This window comes from Eublepharis macularius, chromosome 7, assembly GCF_028583425.1.
Source record: "Eublepharis macularius isolate TG4126 chromosome 7, MPM_Emac_v1.0, whole genome shotgun sequence".
In the NCBI taxonomy this organism is placed as follows: domain Eukaryota; kingdom Metazoa; phylum Chordata; class Lepidosauria; order Squamata; family Eublepharidae; genus Eublepharis; species Eublepharis macularius.
Window position 1 is genome coordinate 42,308,192 of NC_072796.1, and position 15,460 is coordinate 42,323,651.

The 15,460-nt window shown below is 41.6% G+C and overlaps 1 protein-coding gene across 1 annotated transcript in view; it reads right to left on the minus strand.

Moving 5' to 3' along the window:
* The window catches only part of LOC129333678 (enoyl-CoA hydratase EchA19-like), a 33,840-nt gene that overhangs the window by 1,131 nt on the left and 17,249 nt on the right, over positions 1 to 15,460 (minus strand). Inside the window, exons 4-5 of the mRNA XM_054985501.1 lie at positions 15,314 to 15,458; positions 14,888 to 15,037 (exon numbers count right to left, since the gene is read on the minus strand). Of these exons, the coding sequence (XP_054841476.1) occupies positions 14,888 to 15,037; positions 15,314 to 15,458 (295 nt within the window). The remainder of the gene's footprint in view (positions 1 to 14,887; positions 15,038 to 15,313; positions 15,459 to 15,460) is intronic.

Genomic DNA, 15,460 nt, shown 5'->3' on the forward strand with positions numbered 1-15,460 from the left:
ATTTTAATACAAAACTGACACAAATTAATTTCCATGAATTTTAGAAAGTGGTCTCTGATCTGATTTTTTTTAGATAAAGTTTTATTTGAAAAAAAGTAATAGAAATAACAATAGAAAGTGCATAGAAACTTATACAGAATACAGAGCACTACATCTGAGCTACATTTAAGCTACAACAGAAAAGTATATTAAAAGTATATGACAATACAGATAGCTTATGTAACAGTTCTCTTCTCCCCCTCCTTGCCTCTGTGGGAAGTGGATTTAATGAAGAAGATTTCATATGCCTTTATGTGCCTTTAATACTGCTATGCATTATTATTCTTAGGCGCTAATGTAGCATTTGTAACGCGACTTGCAAGAAAATGAGACAAAATGATCACAGCAGAATGAATGTTATGTACGTTAATCACTGTGAAGACTAAAAACCAGTCACTGTGAAGCTTGCTATAAGGCAGTTGCACCTGCAGGACACCTGTTTTAAGACTCAATACAGAAATCCTTTAGTAAAACTGCTTTATGCTAAATGTAGCAACAGAAAAAGGGGAAAGAAAATGTGTTACTGAAAGAAGGAAGCTAGCTGTGAGCTAATCAGATTAGCTGAATCTTTCAAGGCTAAGAACAAGCCCTAGAGAAGGGGAATGGGTGCTAAATGCAACTTCAAGCACATTCCTCAGGAGGGGAGAGCACTCCCCTCCCACGGAGCTCAGCATACAAGGTTGCCAAAAGTGACATTGGGGTGCCTTTAGTAAAATGCTACATGGAACAGAAAGAGGGGCAGAGTGAAAAGCCTATGAAAGAGATATGTGGAAAAGGAAGAGAGATGTTCCTGCTAGAGATAAACCAAGGACAGATAAGATAAGCAATGGCAATCGGGAAATATTATAATTATGATGTTCACCAAAGTTGTTTCTTCCAAAAAGCATACCCCTGGACTATTGTATCATTAGAGGTGGTAGCCCACTTGAGCCAATGGGGACCACAGCAAGATCTGAGCCAATAGAATAACAAATATTGTAATTAATCAAAAGGTATAAAATGCTTTGCACAGCTTTGATGAGCATTGGACACAAGGGAACCCTTTACTCTCTGTGTAACCTTCATTCCTCCATGTTTAATAAACGTTATAGACTTGCTTCATTCACAGGACTCTGCGTCTGTCTCTTCTTATTATTGGCTGAGGTACATTCGGACCACAGATTGTGTAGAACACATCTGATCTGATTAATTTATCATTAAAAGTAGTTATCCTAATTCCAAACCATGGTCTGCAATGTAAGAGTTTGCCATAGTTGCGATCAACACATTGAAAGATTAACAGTACAATCCCAAGAAGAGTTACTCCAGTCTAAGTCCATTGATTTCAATGGACTTAGAGCAGAACCACAAGTGACAAAAGGCACAGATTGGACACTTGTCAGCTTCCCTCAAGTTTTGATGGGAAATGTAGGCATCCTGGTCTTGCAGCTTGGCTCTCTGACTGCTGTCCAATGGACTTTTCAACTGTCACTTGTCCAACATTCCGCCAAGCTGCCTACATTTCCCATCAAAACTTGAGGGAAGCTGACAAGTGTCCAATCTGTGCCTTTTGTCACTTGTGGTTCTGCTCTTAGACTGGAGTAACTCTTCTTAGGATTCTACTGTTAAGGTTCTAAAGTAACCACCCACAGAGAAGAGTATCCAACTACTTCTGATCAAATGAAGGCAGGTAATTTGGAATGCATCTCACCCATCAGTTTGGTGTAAGGGTTAAGAGCAGCAGGACTCTAATCTGGAGAACCCTGTTAGATTCCCCACTCCTCCACTTGAAGCCAGCTGGGTGATCTTGGGTCAGTCACAGCTCTCTAAGAGCTCTCTCAGCTCCACCCACCTCACAGGGTGATTGTTAGTAGGATAATAATTACACACTTCGTAAACCAATCGGAGTGAGCATTAAGTTGTCCTGAAGGGCAGTATATATATCGAATGCTGTTATTACTACTATTATTATTATTACCATCATCCTCACTCCCAATGCAAAGATACAGTAGGATTCCCCAGTCCCCACACTAGGGTCAAGCTAAAGGTGCAGATATTTAAAGAGTTGGGTCGGGGGGGTGGTGGTTCTGCAGCCATACAGCAGTTAAAAAGTACATGGCTGTTAAAAAATAAAGGAGAGCCCAAACAGCCTCAGAATGCCTCTGTGGGGGGAGGGAGGAGCCATTTCCCTCAAGCCATTTCCCCATGTTAAAATAGCACAAAGTTTTTCCCTGTTTTGACTGCTCCACATGCACAGAACACTCCACGTGGAGCAGTAAAAACAGGGGAAACCCCTCCCCCACTCTGTGCTATTTTGACATGGGAAAGCAGCTTGAGGGGGGAGGGAGAAGCTCCTCCTCCCTCAGCGGAGGCATTCTGAGGCTGTTTGGGCTCCCCTGTATTTTTTTAACAACTATTCCCCAAAGCTGCTGTGTAGCTGCAGGGAACTCGAGTTGGGACTGGGGAACCCAACTCTTTAAAAACCTGCACATTTAGCATGACCAGAAATCCCTGCTCAACAAAGAATTATTTCACACATACCCACACATCCTCTCTCTCTAGTCCCTCACTGTTTCACAGAAATATTCAACTATTATTTCCTTTTTATGCTTAATAGTGGTTAAGTGGTTGGGCTTCAAATCAGTACTCTGCTGGTTTGAATCCCACTACTGCCATGAGCAGAGTAGGGCCGATTCCAGACGGCCCTCCCCATCCCGAAACATCGCGCATCATCGCGCGAAAAGCGCGAAATATCGCGTTTTCTCGCGAGAGTTTTGCGCGACGTCGTGCAAAACTCGCGCGAGAAAATGCGGTATTTCGCTCTTTCCGCGCAATGACGCGCGACGTTTCGGGATGGGGAGGGCCGTCTGGAATTGGCCGAGGTGGCCTTGGGTAAGCCACTCCTCTCTGCCCCTGCTGCCCAGCTGCATTGTGGGGATAGTAAGAATACTGACTTTGTTCAGCACTCTGAGCAGACACTAAACAGTCTAGAAGAATGGTGTATAAGCACACTGTTGTTACTGTTTTGTTGTTATTATTATTATTAATTCCCATTCCACTTTGTAGTCTTATTTCACTGGTTCAATGTTTGTTGTATCTCAACTCAATAATTCCAAAAATGGCTGCTCAAAACCTAGGTTCCCAGCTCCATCTGTATGAGAAAATGCAGCAAAATGAGTATAACAACGCTGTACTTTGAGACTGAAAAATTGGAATAGATAATTTTTCCTAATTAATAATAATACTATTTTTTCTTGTGGGACAAGAAATAACACACTTTAGAATTCTCTCATTTTCCAAGCCACCTACAGCAGAATCAAACTGAAGCACAGTTCAGTACCCTTTCCCTTTCCCTATCACTATCCCCACAGCCATCTCTTGCCCTTCCAACTTACATGGCAGTAACAAGTAGGCTTCTTTGTAAGGCCTTTATCACACTGAAACAGAATGTATTTACTTCATTTAATACCCAACTGTTCTCCCAATGGCGACTCAAAGCCCCTTACATCATTCTCATCTTCTCCATTTTATTGTCACAACAGCCCTGAGAGGTAAGTTTTTATTTTATTTAAAAAGAAAAGATGTATCAATAGAATGTGCATAGAAACTTATACAAACACTACACTTGAATTTAGATTAAGATATTCAGATATTCAGAATATATAATAGCACAACTAAATTATATAATAGGTCTCATCCCCTCTCCTTGGTTGCTTATACCCAAACTTTTAATGTCAATAATTTTAATCAGTCATTTCTCCTGCATTTTATCTTTATAACATAATTACTTTAAGTTATCTTAGTTTTAACCCAAGTAATCAAAGAAATCTTTCCATTTTTTCCAAAATTCCACTATTGGTCTGTTGTGCACATAAGAAGTTAATTTGGCCACTGATGAATATTCGTACATCTTGTCTTTCCACTCTGGCATGTCAGGGCACAAATCTGTTTTCCATTTCCATTTATCCGGTAAAATGTTTAATAGCATATTTTTCGGGTTTAGCTCAAACCTGAGCTTGAGAATCTTCTGCATCTCCTCATGAATCTTTATCCAATATCTTCATGCTCTCTTACATGTCCACCACATGTGATAAAATGTTGCACCTGCGCATTGACATTTCCAACACTGTCCCCTATAGTCCTTACTAATTATCACAATGTCTATGGGGGCAGTATACCATCTAAAGAACATTTTATACCAGTTCTCTTTTAACAACTGACAATCTGTAAATTTAATATCTTTAGTCCAGAGATCTTCCCATTGATTCATGAGGATAGTTTATCTGAAGTTTTCATCCATTTTAACATACTGATTTTGACTTGTTCCATTTCTGTGTGGTATTGCAGTAAAATTTTGTAAATTTCCCCTAATAAATGCTTCAGGTCACCACTTATTAATGATTTGAATTTTGTTTTTTCTCTTAAGCTGCCGCCAACCCCTCCCATTAAATTTTTGATTTCATCAGGAACGTGATGCAATCCTGATTTCAGAACAATCTTGGAAAAGAGTTGCTTTCTAACTTTTTTTAAAAAAGAACTGGTTAATGGATCCCATTTGGAATAGAGCCAAAAGTTCACTCCTCATCAGTATCTCATCTGAATAAATGTTAACACACACACACACACTAGGACTCAATGAGGCCTGCATTAGTTCCAACACCTTCCTGCCCAAGGTTCAGATTTGAAGAATGAAAAGTAACAGTGTTTACAAAACAGTATCCTTGTTAACAACCACTACCCCAAATAGGAATTTTGAGAAGGTGCAATTTCTAAAAAGGCTGGAGTTGCAGCACTTCTCTTTTTAGACATTAAACACCATTCCACTCCTCTTTTGGTTAGTCTACAAAAGATGAATGCCATGTCTTTGCACCATCTTCTCAAGCGAGCCAAGTATTCTAGCTTTAAACTACCTGTATTTACTGCAGCCATGGGAGTAATAATCTAAAAATAAAGTTTGCTCTGTTAGGTTTAGCCGTTTTTTCACCATTTTCTATGAATGCATATTTTAATATAAGATGTTGAGCAAGGGATGTTTTAATGAGAAATAGCAACATCTTGCTATTCGCACACTGCAAGCCACGGCTTTTTCTGCCCAGAAATATTTTCCAAAAATATTACACAGGTCTACAAGATCAAAATCTTTGATGTAGTAAATAAACATTGATTAATTCAGTAACAACATTACCAAAACCAACACTGTTATATAAACAAATATTTGGAAAGCAAAACAAAGATTCATTCTTATGATTCTACATATAAGCAAAACTTTGTGTGAATATCCACGTCCCCCAACACACAGTTAACATGGATAGACTCAGCATATAATAATTTCATTTGAAGTTTAATAACATCCTTAAACGGATGAGTAAATGCATTCACCAAGAGCTAAAAGCTAAACTACATATAACAGAGGCTGTTTCGTGCGTTTGAAAATGGAATTTGAGTGATCTTAATAGCAAGACTGGCATGCAGATGAGGGAACCAAATCCATTGCATGACTACAGCTCACCTCCCTTCTGCCCCTTCTCAAAGTGTTTTTGCCCAGAAAAGTTCAATTCCAGTATGAGAACTCAGCAAACGGAAGGGGAAAGACCTCCTCAGTGATGGAATCTTTAGGGATAGAAGCAGCCTGTGGAGTGGGGGTTCTAAGATTCTCATTCCTGCAACTCTTGCTGTTTAAAAAGATCACACAACATAGACACTAAGGCCCCCCAATACACAGTGTGTGCCCTCCCCCATTGGCCAGGTGCAGCACTGGTCCTGTCTACGGGCCAAGCTACAAGTGACGCATGACACTTGAATGGCAAGTGTATTTCTCCCTGTTCACTTGCCCTCCACTCGCTCCACTTGCTGTTCAAGTGTCATTTGTCACTTGTATCTTGGCCCTACCAGATATACACTGGGAATTCTGTGCTTGAAACTGAAATCCTGAGCACAGGGGCCGAATTCAGATGAGGACATGACAAGCAGAGAGAGGAGGCTTAACTCTTCCCCCTCCCATACTGTTTTCTCAATATGAAATGGCCCCAAAGAGCAGCTATGTGCCACCCTGGGGAAACTTTTATGTAGACCATCAGTAAATATAAGTTTCCCCAATACAGAAAGTGATTGGGGCAGTTCGAAATTTGAATTCACAGAAAATTTATCATCTTGCTGCATTTGGAGAAAAAGGTCCCTTCTTCCAGCAGCCAATACAGATAAGCAGATAGCTTGAGATTATTTCCATGGAAGGATACTGGTGCTGGGAGCAACCCCCAACTACTGTTGTTAGTCTTGGCCGTTCTTTCCTTCTTGACCACCCAACCCTGGCTAATTCAATAATTTGAAGGTAGTTTCAGATACTTGGATACTTTCAAATACCTGAAGGACTGTCTCATGTAAGAGGGAAAAGAGCTCTCTGCTGTTCCAAAGTGTAAGAACAAACCCAAAGGTTTTTAATTACACAAGAATAGATTTTGGGTAAACAGTAGGAGAAACTATATTGTCAAAGGCTTTCACGGCCGGAGAGAGATCTCTGTCTTTTGGTGCTACACCTCTGAAGATGCCAGTCACAGCTGCTGGCGAAACGTCAAAATCCACAACCACAGTAGGAGAAACTGCTTTTTTAAAAACATGCATTAACAATAGCCTCTCACTTCATTTGTCCTTTCCGATTGATTGAGGCAGCTTTGTATTATTGCTAATTTATAAACAGGGCACTGAGAACAGTCTAGTTTCTCACAAACAACAGATGACAAGGGATGACAGCATACCGAAGGGACCGTCTCTCCCTGTATGTGCCCCAGAGAGCACTTTGTTCAACAGGAAAACATCTACTGGTGGTCCCTGGCCCTAGGGAGGCTCAGCTGGCCTCTACCAAGGCCAGGGCCTTTTCGGTCATGGCCCCAACCTGGTGGAAGTGTCTGTCTGAGGACACTCGGGACCGCCAGGATCTTGTATCATTTAGGTGGGTCTGAAAGACGGAGATGTTCCACCAGGTATATGGTGGAGGCTAATTTTAGCCCATCATTGCCGAGCCTTCCACCAGTCTCCCTCTACAAGGGGTATGGAGAGTCCACTCCCTCTGATTGCCCCGAAAGGGGCACAGTATTTTATCTGGTTTTATCTGTATTTTATCTGTTTTTATCATTGATTTTAAGCTGTATTTTAATCAATTTTGTACCTTGCCCTGAGCCCGCTTGCGGGGAGGGCGAGTTAAAAATAAAATAAAATAAATAAATCTCTTTGTGGGCTGCTTTGCTTCTGATTGCCGAGAACAGCTCGCACGACTGAATGCGCTTCCACCCTAAGACATAGGGGTGTGCAAGCCAAAAATTTTCAGCTATAGCCGAAAGTAGAAAGCCGAAAGAAGATTCTCTATCGTTAAAGCCGAAAGCCGAAACAAGAACCTCTTTCGGCTTTCGGGATTCTTTCGGCATTCTTTCGGCATTCTTTCGGCTTTTTTCTATGGGAAAATGCCTCCGTCTTCCAGGACGCCTGGAGGAGGCATTTTCCCACCGAATAAGCCCAAAATTGGTGGGGACCTTCCTCTAACCCTTCTCTAACAACCACCCAAGTTTCAGACAGATTGGACTTTGGGGGGCCATGTTATGGCCCCCCAAAGCAAGTCCCCCATCCTCCCATAAGAAAGCGAAGGAGCAGCATATTGTTAGCATGCTGCTGCTCATCTTTCTTCATTATTTCCTATGGGGAAAAAAATGAAGAGGCAGGCTTCCTTTGCCAGGGGTGGCATTTTGCATGCAAAATGCCCCCTTACCCTCAGGGGCCCTTCTCCCACCCCTCCTCCCACCCCCCACCAAGGCTCAGCCTGCTCCCACTTGGGGGGGCCATTTCATGGCCTCCCCAAGTAGGTGCTCTGCTCTCATCTCTACCACTGACAGCTGGGGGAGGCTTATCTTGCCAGGGGTGGCATTTTGCATGCAAAATGCCCCCCAGCCCTCTGGGGCCCTTCTCCTACCCTTCCTCCCACCCTCCACCAAGGCTCAGACTGCTCCCACTTGGGGGGGGGCATTTCATGGCCTCCCCAAGTAGGTCCTCTCAGCCCCTAAAGTCCACCCCTTACAGCCCCACACAAACCCAATTCCCCCCCAGCTGCCACACACAGACCCAAATCCCCACATTAGCCCCTCACAGACCCAAATCCACCCCCACCTGCCCCACACCCATAACCCCAGGAACAGGCTGGCAAAGGCCAGCCCTCTCCCTTTGTTCCCTATGCTGGGAACTTCTAAACTCTCTTTCCCTGGGCAATTCTGCACAGCCCAGGGGTGCCACAATGGTGGGCACACTTCTGAGTGCCAGCTGGTCCCTGTGAAAGAGCACCTGAACCACAGACACCCTCCCTCAAATTCCCCCACCACCTACAGAGATGGCTGGCCAGCCAGCCCCATTGTTCCCTATGATGGGAACCAACTGCACAACAAAGAATAAAACAAGAACAACACAAAATAAAGTTTTAAAAAAATTATTTTCTCCCTTCCAAAGTACAAGTAGGCAAAGCATTATGACACATTACACCAGCAGTCCCCCACACAGAAAAATTAAAACAAAATTCACTTAACATCAGAGAATCACAAAACACGATTCCTGTCAAAAACACTTTATTTCTTGAACAGCTTTAGGCTACACAGCAGGGGGGAACACCAAAGGGCATGGAAGCAGTATCTTACACAAAAATAACACAACTCACTTCACATTAAAGAATCACCCCAAAAAATTGCTGTCAAAAGCACTTTATTTCTGTAACTGCTTTAGGTTACACAGTAGGAAGGCACCACAGAGCAGGAAAGCAGTGTACTACACAAAAATAACACAACTCACTTAACATCAGAGAATCACACAAACACAATTGCTGTCAAAAACGGTGAAGTGGGTTGTATTATTTTTTGTAGTACATTGCTATCATGCTTCTTTTTTCTTTCGGCTACCCGAAACGTTTCGGCATTCCCCGAAACGTTTCGGCATTCCCCGAAAGAAGCCGAAACACGTTTGTTTCGGCATTCTTTCGGCATTCTGAATGCCGAAACACACATCCCTACTAAGACATTCCCTGCACCTAGAAAACTAGCAGGTGATGGAAAGAAGATCTAGTTTTATATATACATAGAGAATTTTTGTTATAGCACAGCATCCGGTGATGCCAGTATCCTTCTATTCTACCAGACCTAGTCCTACACTGGCTTCTGAAGCAGCGTATTAGTAAAATAACCATAAGAGATACATGTTTTTTTAAATTAATGTTTATTCTCATAATACATTTGGAGACAGAAGACGGTATCAGGGGATTTGCCTTGGACTGATTTAAATCATTCCTCATGGGATGGACTCAAAAGCTTGCTATTGGAGACCAGCTATCCTCAGTGTGGGAATTATCTTACGGGGTTCCACAAGGTGCAATCTTATCCCCCATGTAATTCTACCTCTACATAAAGCCATTAGGAGAAATCATTTGTAGGTATGGAATTGGCTGCCGTCAATATGCAGATAATAGCCAGCTCTATATCTCGCTGTCTCAGATGACACTATAGAGGTACTGAGTCACTGCTTGACAGCTCTTGTTAAATGGCTGAAAGCAAACAAATTGAAATTGTACCCAGACAAGACAGAAGTGATGCTGGTTAGAAAAACAGAGATCCTGAAGGACATTGCGCTTCCGATCTTTGATAGGGTCCAGTTGACCCTGGCTGGCTCAGTATAAAGCCTAGGGGTTATACTGAACCTAGCACTGCTCTTGAGAAGTAAATGCAGCAGCAAAAAAGGCCTTCTCCCAACTTACACTAGTCTGGAAGATGGCCATCTACCTCAACATGGCTGATCTGGCTACCTGGATTCATGTCACGGTAACATTAAGACTAGACTACTGCAATTCACTCTACATTGGTCTTCCCTCAAACTCAACTTTGAGACTCCAGCTGGCACAAAATGCTGCAACTCATTTACTTTCAGGAGTTAGACGAAGCATGCATATCACTCCCATTCTGCAGTCACTCCATTGGTTACCCACCAGTTACCGAGGTCAATTCACGATTATTATATTCAAAGCCTTTCATGGTCTAGGCCCCTCATATCTCCAAAACCACCTCTCTTCCTATGTTCTGCAAAGGCAGCTTCACTCATCTGAACAGGGCTTTCTGCAGATACCACCCAACAATTGGGCTAAATCAACCACTGGCCATACATGTGCTTTCTATGTGGCAGCCCCACCTTGTGAACGGCCTGCCTGAGGAGGTCAGGAAATCTCTCACTTTCCTGGCTTTCCACAAACTATACAAGACTGAATTATTCTGGAGGGCTGTGTCATCATAAGTACCAGCTCAGAGAGATACCTTGGTAAGGAACAGGGACAACAGACTAAGCTATTGGTTACGGTCTGCTGATGTAGATATGTTCCTACTGGGTAGTTCGATGTTGCTAAAGATGTCATGTTAATTACTTAATGCTTTAAATTCAGAAAGGTTTCATCTATGTGTTCACCTGTCTTCTAGTTTTCACTGAATGTCTTGCTGATCTTGTTGTATTTTCACTCTGTGAATGTCCAGCTATTGATTATATTGTATTCACTTGCAGTATGCAATTTGCCTTTGATCTCAATGAGAAAGGCAGTCTATAAATACACAATAAATGATGATGATGATGATGATGATTGTATATACTAAAGAATAGCTTCAATTCAACCATATTCAGCAACATCCAGGGATCTTGGAATACAATTTATGCAGAAAATAGGAAGGAGACAGTGCAGTGGGATTTGTGTCAAGGAATCAATAAAGGAATCAACTGAGCCACAGCCTGATCATTTGACTGGCAATCAAAAAGGTTGTTAATAGCAGTATAGCTGTCCAATATGTCTAATACAACTGAATCTTCACCAGCTAAAGCATATGAAACAGGAGACTGTGAACTACAAGTGAGATGCAACCATTCCTCGACACACCATATAATCCTAAACAGAAGGCTTCAAAAGGTATCATTCTACTTAGGGTTTCACTGTTAAAGATCTCCTTCCAGAGACAAGGACGACGGGGCAAAAATAGAGGCAGCAATTTGTCAAAGATGAGAAAACAGGGACTCTTAACATATATACTTTAGCACAACCTACATTAACTTATACTTTTTATAAAAGGAATTCCACTTCTACATCTCTCTGGCCAGAGTTAAATTCAAGGAATGCATTCTTTCTGCCACCAAGTACTAGCTGTTTTGTATGTTGAATTTATGAAAGGTTTTTCAGTACACGCCGACACAAATAAAGAGGGTAATGTGGAAGGAATAATCACATCATATTAAATTTTGTGATATGGGTCAAAAAGCTTCAACAAACCCAGAGCTAGCTTAGGGATATCTACCACGGCAAAATTCAAGATCCTAAGGCTTAGAGCAGGGATGGCCAACTTGTATTTTCTCGATGGCCACTATGTTCTCCAAACAGGTGGCAAATATACTAACAGAACTACTAATAAAATTGTGGCCACTAAGCAGAAAGCGCACCACACTTATGGACCACATATGCCCAAATTTGTCCAGGCATGCCCAACCTCATCAGATCTCAGAAGCTAAGCAGGGTTGGCCTTGGTTAGAAATTGAATGGAAGGCACATGCACACACCAGGAAGACTAGAGTTGCTGTGCAGAGGTAGACAATGAGAAACCACCTCTGTTAGTCTCTTGCCTTGAAAACCCCCAGCAGGGGTCACCAAAAGTCAGCTATGACTTGACCTCACTTTCCACCATACGTTTAGCTTTACATACAAAATCCAAAGGAAATGTAACATTTAAATTATGGGATATCTCTGTTTCTAATGCATAAAAACATTTTTATTTCCTCAAAAGTCACACCAGAGGGAAAACGTTTTACCATATTTTAAGGTCTGATAGGGCTGCTTATGTGACATAAAATTGCTTGGGGGGACCAATCTGGCCCACCAAGTGTCACATGGCCATCCCTGACTTGGAGTAAACAAAGCAGGGTTTCATTCACATTTGTTTCAAAAGATACTTCGCCTGATGCCAACTAAAACAGCCATATTTTAAAAGGAATCCGGATATCAGAACGCACGCAGTAAATGACAGCAAGCCTGTAGAGACGTTAGTCACTTCTTGGACTTGAAGAATGGCAGCAGCTTCAGCAGGAACTGAATAACGTACTGTGTTATAAATGATCTCCCTCTTCCCCCATTACATTTCCACGAGCAAAATAATCTAATTTTAAACACACACATACAGAGAGCCTAAAAAAGAAACATCTGAATCTGTACCTTTTTGTTATGACTAGTTGGCTTCTGGCTAATTTCCTTTTTAAAAGTCTGCTACAATATGAACACCCCCACCCAACCCCAAAAGCCATTTCCAAAGCCTGTTCTGCATTCAGATATGAAGTGTATGCGGTCATTGTTTTGCTAACAAATCAAGAGAAACAGCAGTCATACCAGCTTAATCTGAATCAAAGCAGCAGCTACTACCCATTTCAAGTCAGAATGAGGTAAAGCCTGTTTCAGAGGGTCTTCCTTTTTCCTCTATAGGAAACCTCTAGAGACTGGTTAGAGAACAGTTGTGTACATTTACCTTACAGAGGTAATTCCCTTCCAGTGGTCAAAGGTTAACAGCAGGAATGTGTTTTCATGAAGGGACACACCCTTGTTATTGGAAGAAATGTATTTCCATGTTTTCAAACCCTCGCTCTAAATTAAACAGAATCAAGGTTCTGCCCTCTAAATGGAATGAAGTTCACGAAGAGCAGCCAATTGCTAGCTACGGGAACAGGAACAATGCTGTAAATTCACATGCAGAGGGTACATTTCCATGACTGAGAAACGAACATATTATACCCAATCTCCACCCCAAAGTGTAGGAAAGCCAGGCTTGTAAATAGCTGTTCACCTATGGTGAGTACAAGTGCCTCTAAGTGATCAAATGGAGATTTTAAAAAGTGAACGTGTCTTGATATTTTTTCCCTTTCATGCATTTGCTATGCTACAAATAACATGCACAGATATATACGGGCAGTAGGCTTGTAAAAAGTTAATCATGTCTGTAGTTGTCTTTCCTTTGGAAAATTAGCATGAAGTCTTAACCTATGCTGCTAAAAATGCCTTTCAGCTTCCCATATGCTGTTTGGTTGAACGATGCTTAAGCAGAACAGAACACAGAAGGAAAATCAGTTGTACATTTTAGCCATTTATAGCTTTACATTTGCATTAAAGATCAATTTAAAAATAAACTGATTTAAACTTTACATGTAAAAACTCTGAGACTTTAGGCCGGGATGTCTTGGCTGTGAGGGCAGGCAGAAGTAGACGCAAAGATGTATTTAACAGAAAATGCATATACAAAATAAAATCCAACCAAAAAGCAATAAATAATTTAAAAATATCTCCTCAGATTACAAACCATAATCTAAATACCAACAGCATTTCCATCCTGCTCAACTGGCTTCTCTCAGAAGCCATGTAGGGCTTTTCTGCCCACTTGACTTATTCCTAATTTTCATAGCAGTCAATCCCCAAGCGCTGAAATCAGTTTGGATATGGGTCTTCCTCGCGTCTTCCTTTCTTTTGCATTTTTAGTGTTGTGGAATTGGCTTATTTTGTACTGCAGGTGCCTTAAATATCAAGATTTTCAAGCGAGGTGGCTGATGTCATCAGTGGAATCATCGGTGATGTCAGAGCACCCCCCCTTTTTTTTTTACTTTTTGTGTATGCTTATAATGTTTTGGTTTTTTTAAAGATTGAAAATGAACACTTGGTAAAGTTTTTGCATGGGTAAACCTAAAAGAGGAGCAGTTCTACCAGCTATACCTGCTCCCCCCACTCCTGGTCCAAGCTGGAGAGCACCACCAGGGCTGAACCAGAGCTAGGTGGAGACCAACACCAGCAGGGCAAACCAACCTCTGTTAGGATGAAGTCCAGAATAGCAGCAGCTATGTGCTTTTCATACCACTTTTTCTGGTGCCAGAAATGGCCACCCCACCCCCACCCCGGACTCCCAAGGCTTTTGCAATTTTTTAAAGAAATCATCATTTTCATAGCATTATGTTGACCTACAGCGATATAAATAAAAAGGCATATCTCCATAATGGAATGTTCTATATACTTTTTAAAAAATGAAAGCTGGGAATTCAGGGAATCTGCTACATGTATCGATACAACGGTAGGCCAATATAGCACTATGAAAATGACAATTGAAAAAAAGAAAACAAAACCAGGAAGGGGGGGAAAGGAAGTGGGGGGAGTAGTTTGATGATGATGAATGTCCAGTCATCAAAAAGTGGATTGGAGGTGTGTGGGACAAACAAAAGCAAAAGAAACATTATGCATGAGGGGGGGAAATCAACTCAACATCGGCTTCTAGAAAAAGATTGGGGTAAAAATGGTCACAAAAGCACTGAAAAAATAGGAAAAACCAAAAAAATCTCAAAGCAAAAAACAAAAGGCAAAACATGATTGCAGAAATCAGGGGATAAATCGAAGCAGTATGAGGTCAGAACCAACAGAAAAAACCTATGTAGAAAACCCCATGGTTTCTATATTTTTTAAATGAATCGAGCAAAAGAACAATCTTTGTTTCATATCAGCCTTTTGGTCCAATTCTGAGTCAAACTCCTATTCCCTCTTTCCCTGTTGCCTACCTACCAAAAAAGCATGACTCAGGCCCTGCATCTCACTGCACACATTTAAAACTGCTTTGACTTTGACAATGTTTATTGACTTCATTTATACACCACTTTTCTCTCTAAGGGGGACCCAAAGCAGCTTTTACTTCATTACAAAATGAAAACACAACTGGACATAGGCTTGCTCCAACCTCAAACTCCGTTTGACTTCTAGCTACTTGTAGATATATTTGCCTACACAAGGCAATGCGTAAGTACTGACCTTGGCCATTGGGAACAATCCGATTGGCCAGTCCAAACTGATAGGCTTCTTGCGCAGTAACAGGACGCCCAGTGAGAATGAGATCAAGTGCTCGTGAAAGACCAATCAGCTTTGATAGTCTAACAGTGCCACCATCTATTAGCGGAACACCTAAAAAGGCAAACAAGGTGACAGAAAAAGGCCATGGATGCTTATTCAACAAATAGCCATATTTGGGGTGGGGGGAGTAATGTTAACATCAATGAAATAATATAGATACTTGCATATGACAGTACAGTGGTGGAGAGGGAATAATCCAATTGCTATATTGCTATGCATTTGCCAAATAGTCTCTAAACATGAACAGACATGAGTTCCACGGACAGACTTTATTAGATGATGTAAAACTACAGCGAAAAGCTAGCAATTGTTAAAAGAGAAACATACCAAATCGCCTGCTGAACACTCCGAAGACAGCACTTTCCTCCACAACGCGTAAGTCAGCCAACAGGGCCAGCTCAATCCCACCAGCCACTGCGTAGCCACTAACTGCAGCAATCACGGGCTTGGAAAATTTCATCCGGGAAGGACCCT